Below are 21879 nucleotides of genomic sequence, written 5' to 3'. Positions count from 1 at the left end.
ATTCCCTACCCTACCATACTGTACCCTACCCTACTATACTGTACCCTACCATACTGTACCCTACCCTGCCTTACTGTACCCTACCATACCCTTCCATACCATACCATACCATGCCATACCATACCCTACCCTACCCTACCCTACCCTACCATACCATACCAAACATCTGAGCAAAGGGCTAAACAGTACCAGAAAGTTTTAAACGTTTTTAAAAGAAAAGAGCCATGTATGAAGCTGAGATGTCAGCATATGGTTGAACTGCCATCCACCTTGTCTTCGGCTTGTTTATTATCGAGTTGGGAGCTGTTACAGATGTTTTACTAACATGTCAAACAAAAAGGCTTCATTTATCAAAACATAACAAAAACAACATCTATGAACACAAGGAAAAGCCTTCCTGTAAAAATCTGAAGATTCCACAGGAAAGAGTTTAACTCCTGTCAATTTGAAAGTTTTCTTTAAACATGCGATGGACTGGCCAACTGTCCAGACATACCTGCTGGTCACCCAGTGATTGTAGGAATAGACTCCAGCTTCCTGAGACCCTGAACTGTACTGAGCAGTGAATGTTTTCTGTTGACTCGTTTTCATTTGTTAAAATCTAATTTAACCATCCTTCATCAGGAATCCAGACAATCAGCCAGGAGCTGCTGATCAATATCCTGATTAACTGGTCATCAGCAGTGTGAGTTCCTCGATAAAAGCAGATCATTTCCAACTGATCCGGACTCGTTCTACAGCTGGTGATCTTCCAGGACTGGGCGTCCCAGTAAGTCCAGTCCAAAGTCAGACCATGGAGAAAACCCAGGATCAGACTCTCCATTCCCAGTTAGCAGCTTAAAACTTAAGGTTCCTAACAGTCCAGCTCGAACAAGACTGAACCAGTATGGCTTGTTGGGAAGGGTTTCTGGCGAACAGAAGAAGGTGGCAGCATGGTGCAGGACGGCAAAGCCGCTTCTGGAACAATGTCATGTGGACCGACCAGAACAAAGCACACAGCTCAAACACAGTAGTGGAGGGTCCAGGTGGGTCTGGAGGTCCTCCACGCATTGAGTGGACCCAAACACAGCAGCAAATCTGCGAAACAAGGTGTAGACCTAGTCCAGTAAGTCTGGATCCAGCTGGACCTGCAGCCTGGTTCTGGTTCAGCCTCCGAAAATGCTTCTTCTGCTGACTGCAGGTCCCAGGCCACCTGGAGGGGGAGGAGGTCTTGGTAGGGTCCAGACCTCATTCTGACTCCAGGACCCAGAACATCTGGATGGGGTGGAGGTCTCGGTAGGGTCCAGACCTCATCCTGACGGCAGAAACCAGACCATCTGGAGAAGGAGAGGGTCTCAGTGGGGTCCAGTTACAGTCCAGACCTCATCCAAATCTCATCTTGTCTGCTGGTAGGACCTTCAGATCCTGAAACTCTCTATTAACTGAAGCAACAATGGGATGAAGAGATGAGCAGATTTCAGACTGGTGACATCATCCAGCAGTTCCCACGCAGCCGGGAGCCGAGGCGGGCTGGACGACGGTCAGGCGGAAGCGTAGCCCCAAACCAAAACCCACTGGCCACCACCGACCTGTTCACGTTTCTAACAGATTTTCCCCGCTCGGTGACACACCCGCTGAGGCAGAAACCCTGATTATAGGTAGTTCCATAGTCAGAAACGTGGCTCTAGAGACACCGGGGACCATAGTCAAATGCATTCCTGGGGCCAGAGCGGGCGACGTTGAATCGTATTTGAAACTGCTGGCTAAGGCTAAACGTAAATACCGTAAGATTGTAATTCACGTCGGCGGTAACGACACCCGGTCACGCCAATCGGAGGTCACTAAAATGAATGTTGCTTCGGTGTGTAACTTTGCCAAGAGCATGTCGGACTCCGTAGTTTTCTCTGGTCCCTTGCCAAATTTAATCAGCGATGACATGTTTAGCCGCATGTCATCCTTCAACCGCTGGTTGTCTAGGTGGTGTCCCGATAACAACGTGGGTTTTATAGATAATTGGAGCGCTTTTTGGGGAAAGCCTGGTCTTATTAGGAGAGATGGCATCCATCCCACGTTGGATGGAGCCGCTCTCTTATCTAGCAATATGGACTCTTTTATTAGTCAGCTAAATTGACAACTCAGGGTTGGGACCAGGAGGAAGAATTGTAGTCCTACACACTTTTCTGCAGCTTCCCGCCTGCCGCCGCCCACCCAAAACCCCATTCCGACCTTATACAACTCCCCAGCAGTAAGAATTAAACAACACAAAAACACTTCTGGGGTTAATCGTGAAAACCTCATAAAAATAAAAACAATGGATCTAATAAAATCTGAAAATAAGACAATAAAGTGTGGCCTACTGAATATTATAGGTATTATAGGTGATCACCACATTGATTTATTCTGTCTTACGGAAACCTGGTTACAGCAAGAGGATTATGTTAGTATTAATGAAGCTACGCCAGCTAACTATTTAAACTTTCACATTCCTAGAACTACAGGCAGAGGAGGAGGTGTTGCAGCTATTTTTCAGTCAGAATTATTAATTAGTCCTAAGCACAAAACTAACTATAAATCCTTTGAATTCCTGACATTAAATTTATCTCATCCAAAATGGAATTGAGAGAAACCGCTCCTTTTAGCATTAGTGTATCGCCCACCTGGACCTTACTCCGAGTTTCTGACCCAATTCTCTGATCTCTTGTCTGAGTTAGTGCTGACTACTGATAAGGTCATTGTACTAGGGGATTTTAATATTCATGTTGACCATGAAAATGATAGTTTAAACATTTCCTTTAGCTCTATTCTAAACTCAGTTGGGGTTTCACAAAATGTCCATGGAGCCACTCACTCTCATGGTCATACTCTTGATCTGGTTCTAACATCTGGTATTGAGACTGATAAGCTCAAAGTATTTCCTCAAAACCCTGTCTTGTCCGATCACTTCTTATTAACCTTTGAATTCACTTTATTTGATTACTCACTGACCAAAAATAAATTCTACTATAGTAGATGTTCATCAGACAATATTATTACAAAATTTAAACAATCAATTGAATCAATTTTTTCCCCTCTACCATGTGTTAGCATGACTGAGAGTCCCCCTTTAAGCCTTACTCCTGCTCAGATTGATCAACATGCTGATACTATAACAGCTTCAATGCGTACAACCTTGGATAATGTTGCTCCCCTAAAGAAGAAGAAATTAGGTAAAATTATGAAGGCTCCCTGGTTTAATTCCCAGCTTCGAGCTCTAAAACAGGCATCAAGGCGTTTGGAAAACAGATGGCGTTCATCAGGACTAGAGGAGTCTCACTTAACCTGGAAAGAAAGTTTAATTGTATACAAAAAAGCCTTACGTACGGCAAGAACAGCTTATTATTCATCATTGATAGAGGAAAACAAAAACAACCCTCAGTTTCTTTTCAGCACTGTAGCTAGGCTTACTAGGAGCCGGAGCGCTGTGGAGCCATGTATTCCTTTCTCACTTAGCTGTGATGATTTCATGTATTTTTTCAGGAATAAAATTGACACTATTAGAGATCAAATTCACAATACTCTTCCTTCTACCTATAATGTTGAGCCTGTTGTGGTCTCCGAAGCATCCTTAGAACCAGGATCTGACTTGTGTCTAAATAGTTTCTGTCCTGTCCAACCCTCTGAATTAACTAAAATAATAGCTTCATCTAAACCATCCACCTGTATCTTAGACCCTCTCCCAACGAGCCTCTTTAAGGACATTTTCCCTTTAATTAATACATCACTACTAAATCTTATCAATATGTCTTTAGTGACAGGATATGTACCACAATCATTTAAAACTGCTGTAATCAAGCCTTTACTTAAAAAGCAATCTCTGGATCCAGAGGTGATAGCAAATTATAGACCTATATCTAACCTCCCGTTTATGTCCAAAATTCTGGAGAACATAGTTTCAGCTCAGCTACATGCCCACCTGAGCAGAAATAATTTATGCGAGGAGTTTCAGTCAGGATTTAGAGCTCATCATAGCACTGAGACGGCATTGATGAAAGTTACTAATGACCTTCTTATGGCCTCAGACAAAGGACTTGTGTCCGTACTTATCTTGCTTGATCTTAGTGCTGCATTTGATACAGTCGATCATAACATTCTGTTACAGAGACTAGAACAGGTGATTGGAATTACAGGTACAGCGTTAAGCTGGTTTAAATCATATTTATCTGATAGACTTCAGTTCGTTCATGTAAATGACAAGTCCTCCTCACAAACTACAGTAAGTCATGGAGTTCCTCAAGGTTCTGTACTTGGACCAATACTCTTCACGCTATATATGCTCCCTTTAGGCAAAATTATTAGACAGCATGGAATAAACTTTCATTGTTATGCAGATGATACTCAGATATACTTATCCTTTAAACCAGATGAAACAAATCAGCCCAATAGGCTACAAAATTGTCTCATAGACATAAAGACTTGGATGTCTAGAAATTTTCTCCTCTTAAACTCAAATAAGACTGAAGTAATTCTCTTTGGATCTGAAAAACTCAGAGCTAAATTTTCCGGTTTTGTAATGAACCTGGATGGCATTACTTTAGCTTCCAGTGCTACAGTGAGAAACCTTGGAGTAATATTTGACCCTGACCTGTCCTTTGGTCCACATATTAAGCAGGTTACTAAAACAGCCTTCTTTCATTTACGTAATATAGCCAAAATTAGGGACATTCTGTCTCGGAGTGATGCAGAAAAACTGGTTCATGCTTTTGTTACTTTGAGACTAGATTACTGTAACTCTCTATTACTGGGCTGTCCTAAATATGCCCTGAAAAGCCTTCAGCTGATCCAGAATTCTGCAGCCAGAGTCCTGACCAGAACCAGCAGGAGAGATCATATTTCTCCAGTTTTAGCCTCTCTTCATTGGCTGCCTGTTGAATCTAGAATAGAATTTAAAATCCTTCTCCTTACATATAAAGCCCTCCACAACCAGGCACCACTATATATCAAAGACCTCATAGTTCCTTATATACCAAGCAGAGTACTTCGTTCGCAGACTGCAGGCTTACTTGTGGTTCCTAGAGTCTCAAAGAGCCGAGCAGGAGGCAGAGGCTGTGTCTCAATTCGTTAGTGCATAGTGCGCACTACGATTGTTTAGTGCTGTCCCAAATGGAACATGGACGTAGTGCACTAACCAGTAGTGACGAACTCGCATTTGACCACAATTATTCTGGCACCAAAAGTAAAACAAAGCGCTAAATTACGAGAATGAATTTGCTTCTCTCATGAAACTCCATCGCATTAAAGGTGACGAAGGATCCTCCTCCGACTGGCTGAACATGAGTTGGTACGTATATTTATTTATTTCTAACGTGTATGACCCGCCTGCATACGTACCCAGAGTGCGGACCTGTTGCCAGCCTCGCATCATTGTTTGCTTATCGTTTCAGAGACGGTTCGTCCCACTAAATTCTTTTTAGGACGTTGTAATAAATAAATGAACAAATCCAGCAAACATAACTTTATGTATCATATCATCATATATTATGGCCTACACTAGAGGGATCTATCTCAGTTGTTAACTGTATAAAGCAACATCAGACTGTCATGTGTCTCTGCATGTCTCCCACAGGCTTATTAGTATCATAAAGTTTAAATCAAAACACTAATAAAACAGCTTTTAAATATGCAAAGATATTGTCAGTATAAAAATGTCCTTCACATTGAACACGTGTTTTAACTGGTGTTTACTCTGATGCTGTGCACATCTGGCAACAGGAAAGGGATTATAAATGATAATGTAGGGAATGTAATGCTGTAAAGAAGATGCTCAGACACAGAGATGCAGCAAAGTTGTTACAGAAACATTTTATTGAATCCTTTATTGAATCTCCTCCTGCTTGTAGCGGTCCATCTTCCTCATGACGCTCCTCAGGCAGCCTGTCTGAACCCACCTGCAAGCTCGCTTCACCTGCTGCCTGTCAGAAGCCAGGTGTGTGTGGAGAGGTCTTTCAGGATCCTAGAGACCAGGTGGAGGTCCGTCTTTCAGGATCCTAGAGACCAGGTGGAGGTCCGTCTTTCAGGATCCTAGAGACCAGGTGGAGCTCCGTCTTTCAGGATCCTAGAGACCAGGTGGAGGTCCGTCTTTCAGGATCCCAGAGACCAGGTGGAGGTCCGTCTTTCAGGATCCTGGAGACCAGGTGGAGGTCCGTCTTTCAGGACCCTAGAGACCAGGTGGAGGTCCGTCTTTCAGGATCCTAGAGACCAGGTGGAGGTCCGTCTTTCAGGACCCTAGAGACCAGGTGGAGGTCCGTCTTTCAGGATCCTAGAGACCAGGTGGAGGTCCGTCTTTCAGGACCCCAGAGACCAGGTGGAGGTCCGTCTTTCAGGATCCTAGAGACCAGGTGGAGGTCTGTCTTTCAGGATCCCAGAGACCAGGTGGAGGTCCGTCTTTCAGGATCCTAGAGACCAGGTGGAGGTCCGTCTTTCAGGATCCTAGAGACCAGGTGGAGGTCCGTCTTTCAGGACCCTAGAGACCAGGTGGAGGTCCGTCTTTCAGGACCCTAGAGACCAGGTGGAGGTCCGTCTTTCAGGATCCTAGAGACCAGGTGGAGGTCCGTCTTTCAGGACCCTAGAGACCAGGTGGAGGTCCGTCTTTCAGGATCCTAGAGACCAGGTGGAGGTCCGTCTTTCAGGACCCCAGAGACCAGGTGGAGGTCCGTCTTTCAGGATCCTAGAGACCAGGTGGAGGTCTGTCTTTCAGGATCCCAGAGACCAGGTGGAGGTCCGTCTTTCAGGATCCTAGAGACCAGGTGGAGGTCCGTCTTTCAGGATCCTAGAGACCAGGTGGAGGTCCGTCTTTCAGGACCCTAGAGACCAGGTGGAGGTCCGTCTTTCAGGACCCTAGAGACCAGGTGGAGGTCCGTCTTTCAGGATCCTAGAGACCAGGTGGAGGTCCGTCTTTCAGGACCCTAGAGACCAGGTGGAGGTCCGTCTTTCAGGATCCTAGAGACCAGGTGGAGGTCCGTCTTTCAGGATCCTAGAGACCAGGTGGAGGTCCGTCTTTCAGGATCCTAGAGACCAGGTGGAGGTCCGTCTTTCAGGACCCTAGAGACCAGGTGGAGGTCCGTCTTTCAGGATCCTAGAGACCAGGTGGAGGTCCGTCTTTCAGGATCCTAGAGACCAGGTGGAGGTCCGTCTTTCAGGATCCTAGAGACCAGGTGGAGGTCCGTCTTTCAGGATCCCAGAGACCAGGTGGAGGTCCGTCTTTCAGGATCCTAGAGACCAGGTGGAGGTCCGTCTTTCAGGACCCTAGAGACCAGGTGGAGGTCCGTCTTTCAGGATCCTAGAGACCAGGTGGAGGTCCGTCTTTCAGGATCCTAGAGACCAGGTGGAGGTCCGTCTTTCAGGACCCTAGAGACCAGGTGGAGGTCCGTCTTTCAGGATCCTAGAGACCAGGTGGAGGTCCGTCTTTCAGGATCCTAGAGACCAGGTGGAGGTCCGTCTTTCAGGATCCTAGACTTACATTTATACAAATGAATCCCCGCCTGGACCGGCGTTAAACTCCGCCATTATTTACCTGGTAAACTGATGGAAAGTCCATCCTCTTCCGCTACGTCATCAAAATGGCGTCAATTTAGTGCGAAGTGTCCGTCGTTCCACACTGCATTTATGGGCGGGTTTAGGGCAGCATCCAGGTACTTTCAGTGCACTGAGTTTTTGCACAAAAGTCAGTGTAAACGCACTGAAACATAGTGCGCCAAGTAGTGTTAGTGCGCTGATTGAGACACAGGCAGAGCCTTTGGTTATCAGGCCCCTCTCTTATGGAATAAGCTCCCAGTTAGTGTTAGGGAAGCAGACACCCTCCCCACCTTTAAGACTAGGCTGAAGACTTATCTTTTTTATAAGTCTTATAGCTAGGGATGGTTAGCATCCCTTAGTTATGCTGCTATAGGTTTAGACTGCTGATGGACATTTTCTGATACACTGAGCTTCTTTCTTTTTCTCTTTATCTCTTTCTTTTATCCCCCCCCCATAACAGTGTTGCATCATTAACATGTATGTCTCCTGTCTCAGCAGGTCTCCCTGGCCGGGAGTAGCAGTTCCTGTTGTCTGTTGTCTTTCTGTCCTCTTCCCCCCACACAGCAGAGGCAGATGGCTGCCTGTCCTGAGCCGGGTTCTGCCGGAGGTTTCCTTCCTGTTAAAAGGGAGTTTTTTCCTTCCCACTGTCGCCAGTGTGCTTGCTCAGGATGGGAGATTGAGTTGGACTCAACTCAATCTGTTGGTTTCCTTTTATAGGCTGTTATGAATTGGCTTTCATTATGTTTTCCCCTCTGTCTGTAAAGTGTCTTGAGATGGCATTGCCATGATTTGACGCTATATAAATAAAGTTGAATTGAATGGAATGGAATGGAATTGAATTGAATTGAATTGAATTGAATTGAATTGAATTGAATTGAATTGAATGGTAAAAGCTGCAGGAGGAACTGGTATTAGCTGGCTACTCTACACAGTTCTACAACAGCAACAGAACATTTTAAATAAAAAATAAAGTTTATAACATAAACAGTCTTCTCTCTAAACCAACTTTACTTTCACAGAACTTATTTATTATTTTACCACGAGGTTTTTTTTTTTGCTACTGAGTGAAGAATCCTGCGTAGTGGTGAAGATTACCCATAACCCTTTGCCATATTTGGTAGTAATGCAGGTACATGCACAGACCAACAGGGGGCATCATCGCCCCATTTAGCAGGATTTTATCCCAAATCTTTTTAACTCTGTTTCATTTGTCTGAATGTTGTTTTATGTTTTTTATATCATATAGAGACATTTGTGAAATAAAGACGATAAATGGTTATTTATTTGTTCTGGAAAATGTTTACATTTTTATTTCAACCCAAAACATTGAAACATTAGGAATTACAGTTCATTTTAATAAAATATTACTGGTAATATCATTATATTATATTCATACCAAATTTCCCAAATGTATCCTGCAGGCCAGACTGAATCCTCTGGCGGGCCACTTTGGGCCCCCAGGCCGTCTGTTTGACCCCTGATTTAAACCATGTCGACATGAATAAATGCACTGAGCTGCTGCCACGTGATTGGCTGATTCGATCTTTGCACGAGCAGCTGGAGCTGATGAAGAGAGGGAGATGATGAAGGTTGTTAAATATGAATATTTATTGAAATAATCCAGATGAAACACTACACCGGCCAGTTTATGGTACAGTCCAGAGGCTGGGAATTGTTGAGATTCTTCTAAACCAGCGGCATTCCCAGTGGATCCCAGTCCAGCTGGCAGAAAGGTGGTCCATTTGGGGGCCCCACCACTTGATAAGGGCCCAAACAGAAGTACAAACTATGTAGGAAAATCATAAAACCTTAAAACAAAAAAACAACAACACTTTTTTCCAAAGGTTGTAATAAAATATAGCAGTGATATAAACTGATAAACCATTTATATTAAAATAACCTAGTAAGGTGTATGTAGTGGTTTAACCCTTTATAGGGTACTCAAAGAAATACCTTCAAATTATAAATTTTAACCTTAAATTGTCCTTCTGGTATGAACCAAGACCTCCATTCTGTTGTTACATTAACAAAAGCAAAAATCAAAAGTTTCATGCTGAATATGAAAGAAAACAAAGTGATCAAACATTGTCACTTGTCCCGTAAAGGGTTAAACACAGATCTTTATTATTTCCATGAAAAGCTCATTTTTATCAGCTTGAAGCAAAAACAAAAATCTAACATTTGGATCAAGTGGTGGGGTCTGTGCCGTTGTCCCTCATAGGACCCAAAATTCCTGGTGGCGCCCCTGCCTACGTCCACAGATTTGGACCGGAACATGAGATTCTGTTCGCTTCTGATGTCCCGGTGTGAAAGGTCCGAGCTGGAGGCGGGTCCAGGACCAGGAGGCCGGTCCAGGACCTGGAGGCGGGTCCAGTTTCTGCAGCCTGGTTACCAAACTTCTGCCCTCCTACTGGAGGAACAAAAGTTCTGCCGGACCCGATCCTGACCCGGTCAGCACGGTTCCCAGAGTAAACCCGAACCCTTGCTTCATGATGCTGAACGGCCACGTTGTCCCTCTACTGCTCTGTCTGCTGTGCACCGGAACCGGGTCGGCCGGTAAGTCGGGGATGAGTTGTTGTGGTTCTCATGAATCCGACCCAGCTGACCGAACCGTGGTATCAGCTGGGACCGGTTCTAGGTGCCGGACTGTCGCCAGTTACACATGTTTGCAAAGCTGCAGTTTGGTCCTGAGCCCAGTTCGCGTCGGAACCGACTGTCCCTGCGTTCGGTTCTGTGTCCGGGTCGTTGTCGTTGCTTCTGTTCCTCCGATGGTCCGGTTGGTTCCGAACACGCCGGTTTGAGACCCGTCCGAACCGGTACCGAAACCCAAACCCGCAGCACACGGAACAAAAGGGTGAAACCGGAACAAGGTGGTTCTGCTGAGGCCGCAGAACCCGCTGGGCTCAGCCGTAGAACCAGAACCTCCGCAGCTTGCTGTACTTTAACAGAATATTTACTTTTCCGGTCCAATATAACCATCTTGATATTTAATAAAATGCCACGTGTTGATGTAAATATGTTTTAAGTCTGCCTGAACATAACAAGCAGCTTTAATCAAACAGCAGCAGAACCTCCTCCCAGTACAGGCAGGCCGGCTTCTCTGCCAGTCTTCCACTGGAACACCAAGATTTTTCTGTCAAACTGGACAAAACATGAACAGAAATCCAGTCTGTTGCAGTTTAACATGAAAATAAAACCCAGAATGTAAAAAGAAATCAGAGTAAAATACTGATAAATTCCACAGAAACCATTTCTGCGATGTCCAGACAGCAGAAGTCACCTGTCAGCTGCAAACCTGAAGCTCCTCTGCAGCCGGAGCATCTCCTCCACACCTCACTGCTGCAGCTGCTCCACCACCACAGCAGGATGGAGCTCAGGGGCTTTCAAAATAAAAGCACAAAGACTTTTACACAAACGGAACCTTTCAGAAACAGGATGGCAGTGGCTCAGGTGGTGGAGTCGCTTGTCAGCGGTTCGAGTCCCGCTGCAGCCCTGAGGGGCTCTCTGAGGGCCGGTCCCGTCAGGAAGGCGTCTGATTGGCTGTGGCGGAGAGGAAACAACATCCAGAAACAAACAAGTATCTTAATCTGGGGTTTCATGACGGAACGTGTCCGCTTGACTCGTTCAGCTGTTTCCCTCCCGTTTCCCCCCGTTTCCCCCCGTTTCCCCCCGTTTCCCCCGTTTCCCCCCGTTTCCCCCGTTTCCCCCCGTTTCCCCCCGTTTCCCCCCGTTTCCCCCCGTTTCCCCCCGTTTCCCCCGTTTCCCCCCGTTTCCCCCCGTTTCCCCCGTTTCCCCCCGTTTCCCCCCGTTTCCCCCCGTTTCCCCCCGTTTCCCCCCGTTTCCCCCCGTTTCCCCCCGTTTCCTCCCGTTTCCCCCCGTTTCCCCCCGTTTCCCCCCGTTTCCCCCCGTTTCCCCCCGTTTCCCCCCGTTTCCCCCCGTTTCCCCCCGTTTCCCCCGTTTCCCCCCCGTTTCCCCCCCGTTTCCTCCCGTTCCCCCCGTTTCCCCCCGTTTCCCCCCCGTTTCCCCCCGTTTCCCCCGTTTCCTCCCGTTTCCCCCCCCGTTTCCCCCCGTTTCCTCCCGTTTCCCCCCGTTTCCCCCCCCCCCGTTTCCCCCCCGTTTCCCCTTCCCCCCGTTTCCTCCCAGTTTCCCCCCGTTTCCCCCCGTTTCCCCCCGTTTCCTCCCGTTCCCCCCGTTTCCCCCCCGTTCCCCCCGTTCCCCCCGTTTCCCCCCGTTTCCCCCCGTTTCCCCCGTTCCCCCCGTTTCCCCCCGTTTCCCCCCGTTTCCCCCGTCCCCCCCCCCCCCCGTTTCCCCCCCCGTTCCCCCGTTTCCCCCCGTTTCCCCCCGTTTCCCCCGTTTCCCCCCGTTTCCCCCGTTTCCCCCCGTTTCCCCCCGTTTCCTCCCGTTCCCCCCGTTTCCCCCCGTTTCCTCCCGTTCCCCCCGTTTCCCCCCGTTTCCCCCGTTTTCCCCCCGTTTCCCCCCGTTTAACCCCCGTTTCCCCCCGTTTCCTCCCATTTCCCCCCGTTTCCCCCCGTTTCCTCCCGTTCCCCCCCGTTTCCCTCCGTTTCCCCCCGTTTCCCCCCGTTTCCTCCAGTTTCCCCCCGTTTCCTCCAGTTTCCCCCCGTTTCCCCCCGTTTCCTCCCGTTCCCCCCGTTCTCCCGTTTCCCCCCGTTTCCCCCCGTTTCCCCCCCGTTTCCTCCAGTTTCCCCCCGTTTCCCCCCGTTTCCCCCCGTTTCCTCCCGTTCCCCCCCGTTTCCCTCCGTTTCCCCCCGTTTCCCCCCGTTTCCTCCAGTTTCCCCCCGTTTCCCCCCGTTTCCCCCCGTTTCCTCCCGTTTCCTCCCGTTCCCTCCCGTTCCCCCCCGTTTCCCCCCGTTTCCCCCCGTTTCCCCCCCGTTTCCCCCCGTTTCCTCCCGTTTCCCCCGTTTCCCCCCCCGTTTCCTCCCGTTTCCCCCGTTTCCCCCCGTTTCCTCCCATTTCCCCCCGTTTCCCCCCGTTTCCTCCCGTTTCCCCCCGTTTCCTCCCGTTTCCCCCCGTTTCCTCCCGTTTCCCCCCGTTTCCTCCCGTTTCCCCCCGTTTCCTCCCGTTCCCCCCGTTTCCCCCCGTTTCCTCCCGTTTCCCCCCGTTTCCTCCCGTTTCCCCCCGTTTCCCCCCGTTTCCTCCCGTTTCCCCCCGTTTCCTCCCGTTTCCTCCCGTTCCCCCCGTTTCCCCCCGTTTCCTCCCGTTTCCCCCCGTTTCCTCCCGTTTCCCCCCGTTTCCCCCCGTTTCCTCCCGTTTCCCCCCCGTTTCCTCCCGTTTCCCCCCCGTTTCCTCCCGTTTCCCCCCGTTTCCTCCCGTTTCCCCCCCGTTTCCTCCTGTTCCCCCCGTTTCCTCCAGTTTCCTCCTGTTTCCTCCAGTTTCCCCCCGTTTCCTCCCGTTTCCCCCCGTTTCCTCCTGTTCCCCCCGTTTCCTCCAGTTTCCTCCTGTTTCCTCCCGTTTCCTCCCGTTTCCTCCAGTTTCCTCCCGTTTCCTCCCGTTTCCTCCAGTTTCCTCCTGTTTTCCTCCCGTTTCCCCCCCGTTTCCTCCCGTTCCCCCCGTTTCCCCCCGTTTCCTCCCGTTTCCTCCTGTTCCCCCCGTTTCCTCCAGTTTCCTCCTGTTTCCTCCCGTTTCCCCCCGTTTCCTCCCGTTCCCCCCGTTTCCCCCCGTTTCCTCCCGTTTCCCCCCGTTTCCTCCCGTTTCCCCCCGTTTCCCCCCGTTTCCTCCCGTTTCCCCCCGTTTCCTCCCGTTTCCCCCCGTTTCCTCCCGTTCCCCCCCGTTTCCCCCCGTTTCCTCCCGTTTCCCCCCGTTTCCTCCCGTTTCCCCCCGTTTCCTCCCGTTTCCCCCCGTTTCCCCCCGTTTCCTCCCGTTTCCCCCCGTTTCCTCCCGTTTCCTCCCGTTCCCCCCGTTTCCCCCCGTTTCCTCCCGTTTCCCCCCGTTTCCTCCCGTTTCCCCCCCGTTTCCCCCCGTTTCCTCCCGTTTCCCCCCCGTTTCCTCCCGTTTCCCCCCCGTTTCCTCCTGTTCCCCCCGTTTCCCCCCGTTTCCTCCTGTTTCCTCCAGTTTCCTTCCGTTTCCTCCAGTTTCCCCCGTTTCCTCCAGTTTCCTCCTGTTTCCTCCAGTTTCCCCCCGTTTCCCCCCGTTTCCTCCTGTTTCCTCCCGTTTCCTTCCGTTTCCTCCAGTTTCCCCCGTTTCCTCCAGTTTCCTCCAGTTTCCTCCTGTTTCCTCCCGTTTCCTCCAGTTTCCCCCCGTTTCCTCCAGTTTCCCCCCGTTTCCTCCAGTTTCCCCCCGTTTCCCCCGTTTCCTCCCGTTTCCCCCCCGTTTCCTCCCGTTTCCCACCGTTTCCTCCAGTCTCACCCCGTTTCCTCCCGTTTCCTCCAGTCTCACCCCGTTTCCTCCCCTTTCCGTTTCCTCCCGTTTCCTCCAGTCTCACCCCGTTTCCTCCCGTTTCCCTCCCGTTTCCTCCAGTCTCACCCCGTTTCCTCCCGTTTCCTCCAGTCTCACCCCGTTTCCTCCAGTCTCACCCCGTTTCCTCCCGTTTCCTCCAGTCTCACCCCGTTTCCTCCCGTTTCCTCCAGTCTCACCCCGTTTCCTCCCGTTTCCTCCAGTTTCCCCCCGTTTCCCCCAGTTTCCTCCAGTTTCCCCCGTTTCCTCCAGTTTCCCCCCGTTTCCTCCAGTTTCCTCCAGTTTCCCCCGTTTCCTCCAGTTTCCTCCAGTTTCCCCCCGTTTCCTGCAGTTTCCCCCCGTTTCCTCCAGTTTCCTCCAGTTTCCTCCCGTTTCCTTCCGTTTCCCTCCCGTTTCCTCCAGTTTCCCCCCGTTTCCTCCAGTTTCCCCCGTTTCCTCCAGTTTCCCCCCCGTTTCCTCCAGTTTCCTCCAGTTTCCTCCCGTTTCCTCCCGTTTCCTTCCGTTTCCTCCAGTATCCCCCGTTTCCTCCAGTTTCCCCCCGTTTCCCCCCGTTTCCTCCCGTTTCCTCCCGTTTCCCCCCCGTTTCCTCCAGTTTCCCCCGTTTCCTCCAGTTTCCCCCCGTTTCCTTCAATTTCCCCCCGTTTCCCCCCGTTTCCTCCAGTTTCCCCCCTTTCCTCCAGTTTCCTCCAGTTTCCCCCGTTTCCTTCAATTTCCCCCCGTTTCCCCCGTTTCCTCCAGTTTCCTCCAGTTTCCTTCCGTTTCCTCCCGTTTCCTCCAGTTTCCCCCCGTTTCCTCCTGTTCCCCCCCGTTTCCTCCAGTTTCCTCCAGTTTCCTCCTGTTTCCTCCAGTTTCCTCCAGTTTCCTCCTGTTTCCTCCCGTTTCCTCCAGTTTCCTCCAGTTTCCCCCGTTTCCTCCAGTTTCCCCCCGTTTCCCCCGTTTCCTCCCGTTTCCCCCCGTTTCCTCCCGTTTCCTCCCGTTTCCTCCAGTCTCACCCCGTTTCCTCCCGTTTTCTCCAGTTTCCTCCAGTTTCCCCCCGTTTCCTCCAGTTTCCTCCAGTTTCCCCCGTTTCCTGCAGTTTCCCCCCGTTTCCTGCAGTTTCCCCCGTTTTCTCCAGTTTCCTCCAGTTTCACCCGTTTCCTCCAGTTTCCTCCAGTTTCCCCCGTTTCCTGCAGTTTCCCCCCGTTTCCTGCAGTTTCCCCCGTTTCCTCCAGTTTCCTCCAGTTTCCCCCGTTTCCTCCAATTTCCCCCCGTTTCCCCCGTTTCCTCCAGTTTCCCCCGTTTCCTCCAGTTTCCCCCCGTTTCCTCCAGTTTCCTCCAGTTTCCCCCGTTTCCTCCAGTTTCCCCCCCGTTTCCCCCGTTTCCTCCCATTTCCTCCAGTTTCCTCCAGTTTCCCCGTTTCCTCCAGTTTCCCCCGTTTCCTCCAGTTTCCTCCCGTTTCCTCCAGTTTCCCCCGTTTCCCCCCGTTTCCCCCGTTTCCTCCAGTTTCCCCCGTTTCCCCCCCGTTTCCCCTGTTTCCTCCAGTTTCCCCCGTTTCCTCCAGTTTCCCCCGTTTCCTCCAGTTTCCTCCAGTTTCCCCCGTTTCCTCCAATTTCCCCCCGTTTCCCCCCGTTTCCTCCAGTTTCCCCCCGTTTCCTCCAGTTTCCTCCAGTTTCCCCCCGTTTCCCCCGTTTCCTCCCATTTCCTCCAGTTTCCTCCAGTTTCCCCGTTTCCTCCAGTTTCCCCCGTTTCCTCCAGTTTCCTCCAGTTTCCTCCTGTTTCCTCCCGTTTCCTCCAGTTTCCCCCGTTTCCTCCAGTTTCCCCCCGTTTCCTCCAGTTTCCCCCCGTTTCCCCCGTTTCCTCCCGTTTCCCCCCGTTTCCTCCCGTTTCCCACCGTTTCCTCCAGTCTCACCCCGTTTCCTCCCGTTTCCTCCAGTTTCCTCCAGTTTCCCCCGTTTCCTCCAGTTTCCTCCAGTTTCCCCCGTTTCCTCCAGTTTCCTCCAGTTTCCCCCGTTTCCTCCAGTTTCCTCCAGTTTCCCCCGTTTCCTGCAGTTTCCCCCCGTTTCCCCCGTTTCCTGCAGTTTCCCCCGTTTCCTCCAGTTTCCTCCAGTTTCCCCCGTTTCCTCCAATTTCCCCCCGTTTCCCCCGTTTCCTCCAGTTTCCTCCAGTTTCCCCCGTTTCCTCCAGTTTCCTCCAGTTTCCCCCGTTTCCTCCAGTTTCCTCCAGTTTCCCCCGTTTCCTCCAGTTTCCTCCAGTTTCCCCCGTTTCCTGCAGTTTCCCCCCGTTTCCCCCGTTTCCTGCAGTTTCCCCCGTTTCCTCCAATTTCCCCCCGTTTCCCCCGTTTCCTCCAGTTTCCCCCGTTTCCTCCAGTTTCCCCCCGTTTCCTCCAGTTTCCTCCAGTTTCCCCCGTTTCCTCCAGTTTCCTCCAGTTTCCCCCGTTTCCTCCAGTTTCCTCCAGTTTCCCCCGTTTCCTCCAGTTTCCTCCAGTTTCCCCCGTTTCCTGCAGTTTCCCCCCGTTTCCCCCGTTTCCTCCAGTTTCCCCCCGTTTCCTCCAGTTTCCCCCCGTTTCCTCCAGTTTCCTCCAGTTTCCCCCGTTTCCTCCAGTTTCCCCCGTTTCCCCGTTTCCTCCCATTTCCTCCAGTTTCCTCCAGTTTCCCCGTTTCCTCCAGTTTCCCCCGTTTCCTCCAGTTTCCTCCCGTTTCCTCCAGTTTCCCCCGTTTCCCCCCGTTTCCCCCGTTTCCCCCGTTTCCTCCAGTTTCCCCCGTTTCCTCCAGTTTCCCCCCGTTTCCCCCGTTTCCCCTGTTTCCTCCAGTTTCCCCCGTTTCCTCCAGTTTCCCCCGTTTCCTCCAGTTTCCCCCGTTTCCTCCAGTTTCCCCCGTTTCCTCCAGTTTCCCCCGTTTCCTCCAGTTTCCTCCAGTTTCCCCCGTTTCCTCCAATTTCCCCCCGTTTCCCCCGTTTCCTCCAGTTTCCCCCGTTTCCTCCAGTTTCCTCCAGTTTCCCCCCGTTTCCCCCGTTTCCCCCGTTTCCTCCCATTTCCTCCAGTTTCCTCCAGTTTCCCCGTTTCCTCCAGTTTCCCCCGTTTCCTCCAGTTTCCTCCAGTTTCCTCCTGTTTCCTCCCGTTTCCTTCCGTTTCCTTCCGTTTCCTCCAGTTTCCCCCGTTTCCTCCAGTTTCCCCCCGTTTCCTCCAGTTTCCCCCCGTTTCCCCCGTTTCCTCCCGTTTCCCCCCGTTTCCTCCCGTTTCCCACCGTTTCCTCCAGTTTCACCCCGTTTCCTCCCGTTTCCTCCAGTCTCACCCCGTTTCCTCCCGTTTTCTCCAGTTTCCTCCAGTTTCCTCCAGTTTCCCCCCGTTTCCCCCAGTTTCCTCCAGTTTCCCCCGTTTCCTCCAGTTTCCTCCAGTTTCCCCCGTTTCCTCCAGTTTCCTCCAGTTTCCCCCGTTTCCTGCAGTTTCCCCCCGTTTCCCCCGTTTCCTCCAGTTTCCTCCAGTTTCCCCCGTTTCCTCCAGTTTCCTCCAGTTTCCCCCGTTTCCTCCAATTTCCCCCCGTTTCCCCCGTTTCCTCCAGTTTCCCCCGTTTCCTCCAGTTTCCCCCCGTTTCCTCCAGTTTCCTCCAGTTTCCCCCGTTTCCTCCAGTTTCCCCCCGTTTCCCCGTTTCCTCCCATTTCCTCCAGTTTCCTCCAGTTTCCCCGTTTCCTCCAGTTTCCTCCCGTTTCCTCCAGTTTCCCCCGTTTCCCCCCGTTTCCCCCGTTTCCTCCAGTTTCCCCCGTTTCCCCCCGTTTCCCCTGTTTCCTCCAGTTTCCCCCGTTTCCTCCAGTTTCCCCCGTTTCCTCCAGTTTCCCCCGTTTCCTCCAGTTTCCCCCCGTTTCCTCCAGTTTCCTCCAGTTTCCCCCGTTTCCTCCAATTTCCCCCCGTTTCCCCCGTTTCCTCCAGTTTCCCCCGTTTCCTCCAGTTTCCCCCGTTTCCTCCAGTTTCCTCCAGTTTCCCCCCGTTTCCCCCGTTTCCTCCCATTTCCTCCAGTTTCCTCCAGTTTCCCCGTTTCCTCAATTTTCCCCCCGTTTCCCCCGTTTCCTCCAGTTTCCCCCGTTTCCTCCAGTTTCCTCCAGTTTCCCCCGTTTCCTCCAGTTTCCCCCCGTTTCCTCCAGTTTCCCCCCGTTTCCCCCGTTTCCTCCAGTTTCCCCCCGTTTCCTCCAGTTTCCCCCCGTTTCCTCCAGTTTCCTCCGTTTCCTCCCGTTTCCTCCAGTTTCCCCCAGTTTCCTCCAATTTCCCCCCGTTTCCCCCGCTTCCCCCCGTTTCCCCCCGTTTCCTCCCGCTTCCTCCCGTTTCCCACCGTTCCCTTCCGTTTCCTCCCGTTTCCCACCGTTTCCTCCCGTTTCCCCCCGTTTCCCCCCGTTTCCTCCAGTTTCCTCCGTTTCCTCCCGTTTCCTCCAGTTTCCCCCGTTTCCCCCCGTTTCCCCCCGTTTCCTCCCGTTTCCCCCCGTTTCCTCCCGTTTCCTTCCGTTTCCTCCCGTTTCCTCCAGTTTCCCCCCGTTTCCTCCAGTTTCCTCCAGTTTCCCCCAGTTTCCTCCAGTTTCCCCCCGTTTCCCCCGTTTCCTCCCATTTCCTCCAGTTTCCCCCGTTTCCTCCAGTTTCCTCCAGTTTCCCCCATTTCCTCCAGTTTCCTCCAATTTCCATTGGGAAGATAATACGGTAATGATTATGGATCAGTCTGAAGAGTGCTCAGTGGTTCTGGTTTGAACTGACTTCACGACCAGGTTTTGTGGATAAAGATTGTTCCTCGGAGCGTTGTCTCTTTATTGGAGTCACTTGTATTCGTACCGATAGTTTAGCAACAGTTTGGTGTTCAGGACCGGCAAGTTATCATCTGGTCTTCTGTTTAGTTTCCAACTGTGATGCTTGTTGATCAGTAAAACCCTGAAGCATGGGGTTTTTGTCGGCCTGTTTGTCCCACCAGGGTTGCCATAGGAAATTTATTTTATTTGACTAAAGGGAAGCTGTTTTATAAGATGTTTTCAAGAAAACAATAAACACCAGACAGCTTTAAAAATGACGACAGTAAACTGATCACCATAGACTGTGTGTAAAATATGGGCGGAGCCTCCGTGACGTCACTCACAGGTTTCTGAAGAGCTGAATTGAAGCTCAGTGGGCGGTTCCTACCATCGGAAAATACAAATATGGGCAAAGCTGCAATGGGGTTACTAGATGATTGACATCTAGTAAACTCCTAAAGCTAAGTCACGTTGTTAACCGGCTAAAAACCGCGGTTGTTCTCCGTTCCTCCTTCTTGAAGTGGGAGATCGGGTACCTGTCAATCAAAAGGACACGCCCCTAAATATGCTGAATTTCGAGATTAAATTACTTTTAAACAGGTGAGTTAGAAAAAAATTCACTCCCCCCACAGTTGTCATGAAGGTAAACCTGACCTATTAAACCTAAAATGGATTTTTGTACCAGGCTGTAAACATGTTTATTTCTGCTGTAAACATGTTTATTCCTGCTGTAAACATGTTTAATCCTGCTGTAAACATGTTTATTTCTGCTGTAAACATGTTTATTTCTGCTGTAAACGTGTTTATTTCTGCTGTAAACATGTTTATTTCTGCTGTAAACATGTTTATTTCTGCTGTAAATGTGTTTATTTCTGCTGTAAACATGTTTATTTCTGCTGTAAATGTGTTTATTTCTGCTGTAAACATGTTTATTTCTGCTGTAAACATGTTTATTCCTGCTGTAAACATGTTTATTCCTGCTTTGAAGTTGGTCTTTTTAACATGGGAGTCTATGGGGATTTGCTCTGTTTTGCAGCCCCTAGTGGATGAAGGGGGAACTGCAGTTTTTGGAACGCTGAACAGATTTAAAGCAGAGTAATTTTAAAGGAAAATGACTCACACACTGAGAGCAGTATTGTTCTGAGACTATCAGTCCTCTGCTGGGAATATGATGCAATTACATAAGTTTCACCTGGTTGAAGGGTTTGAATCTTCTTCATAAGGGATTAATTTCAACAGATTACATATATCAGGGTAGAGCTAGTTGAATGTACACGTTTCTTTGGATGGAAACATCTGCTGGATGACTGTTTGATAGATGCTGCCTCTTTCCACAGTTTGTTCTGCGATGGAGACAGAGGAGGTGGTTCCCAGGCTGCTGTCCAGGGAGGATCTGGGTCTATCCAATGATACTGTCAACAGCTGTGGTCAGTGGATGGATGCAACCAGCAGAGAATATTCTGGAAACATTGTTATTTCACTGCCTGCTTTTGGAAGAAACCTGTGTTTAAACTTAACACGGGACATCAGGGTAATGAACAGAGACTTTGTAGTGGAGGAGAGGTTCAGAGACCAAACGGTGGTGGTCAGACACTTACCCAGCAAGCAGCTGTGCTTTTACTCTGGCTTCATCATCAACCAGACCGACTCTCTGGCATCTCTGAACACCTGTGGTGGCTTGGTAAAGCAAACTGCCTTTTTTGACTGTCTGATAATGTGTACACACATATCTCTTCTAATATTTTTCAGTTTTCTTGGACTAAAGTTGCACATTCTTCAGGTCTCAGGAAAGGACTACAGAGGTACGATCAGGATCTGATCAGACTGAAAGCTTATTTCCACAGGGTCTGTGTGGCCTGTGGACTCTAATTATGGATGGTTTGGTTCACACCAGCATCGGGCTCGCCTCACACATGCGGAATTGCCTCCTCACGGGTCTCCGCACAACATAAACAGGTCTAATATGCAGAACACGCTTCCTCAGAATAACAAGCTCAGCAGTTCATATAGAGACAGACACGTATCAGTGGAGCAGAACGTTTCATGTCTTGCACAACATTTCCACGTGTCATTCCAGCAGAACATTTCCACGTGTCATTCCAGCAGAACATTTCCACGTGTCATTCCAACAGAACATTTCCACGTGTCATTCCAACAGAACATTTCCACGTGTCATTCCAACAGAACATTTCCACGTGTCATTCCAGCAGAACATTTCCACGTGTCATTCCAGCAGAACATTTCCACGTGTCATTCCAACAGAACATTTCCACGTGTCATTCCAGCAGAACATTTCCACGTGTCATTCCAACAGAACATTTCCACGTGTCATTCCAACAGAACATTTCCACGTGTCATTCCAGCAGAACATTTCCACGTGTCATTCCAACAGAACATTTCCACGTGTCATTCCAGCAGAACATTTCCACGTGTCATTCCAACAGAACATTTCCACGTGTCATTCCAGCAGAACATTTCCACGTGTCATTCCAACAGAACATTTCCACGTGTCATTCCAGCAGAACATTTCCACGTGTCATTCCAACAGAACATTTCCACGTGTCATTCCAGCAGAACATTTCCACGTGTCATTCCAACAGAACATTTCCACGTGTCATTCCAGCAGAACATTTCCACGTGTCATTCCAGCAGAACATTTCCACGTGTCATTCCAGCAGAACATTTCCACGTGTCATTCCAACAGAACATTTCCACGTGTCATTCCAGCAGAACATTTCCACGTGTCATTCCAGCAGAACATTTAACGTGTCATTCCAGCAGAACATTTCCACGTGTCATTCCAGCAGAACATTTCCACGTGTCATTCCAGCAGAACATTTCCACGTGTCATTCCAGCAGAACATTTCCACGTGTCATTCCAGCAGAACATTTCCACGTGTCATTCCAACAGAACATTTCCACGTGTCATTCCAACAGAACATTTCCACGTGTCATTCCAGCAGAACATTTCCACGTGTCATTCCAGCAGAACATTTCCACGTGTCTTTCCAACAGAACATTTCCACGTGTCATTCCAGCAGAACATTTCCACGTGTCATTCCAGCAGAACATTTCCACGTGTCATTCCAGCAGAACATTTCCACGTGTCATTCCAACAGAACATTTCCACGTGTCATTCCAACAGAACATTTCCACGTGTCATTCCAGCAGAACATTTCCACGTGTCATTCCAACAGA

At 50.0% G+C, this 21879-nt stretch overlaps 1 protein-coding gene across 1 annotated transcript in view; it reads left to right on the top strand.

Annotated features, from left to right (window-relative positions):
* Window positions 1–20215: 20215 nt before the first annotated feature.
* The window catches only part of adamts17 (ADAM metallopeptidase with thrombospondin type 1 motif, 17), a gene marked incomplete at its 5' end in the record, with an annotated part of 191996 nt that continues 190332 nt past the window's right edge, over window positions 20216–21879 (top strand). The window contains one exon of the mRNA XM_079243203.1: window positions 20216–20362. Within this exon, the coding sequence (XP_079099329.1) occupies window positions 20216–20362 (147 nt within the window). The remainder of the gene's footprint in view (window positions 20363–21879) is intronic.

Source organism: Telmatherina bonti (assembly GCF_933228915.1).
Source record: "Telmatherina bonti genome assembly, chromosome: 1".
Lineage (NCBI taxonomy): Eukaryota > Metazoa > Chordata > Actinopteri > Atheriniformes > Telmatherinidae > Telmatherina > Telmatherina bonti.
This window is presented reverse-complemented; position numbering and strand designations above follow the sequence as displayed.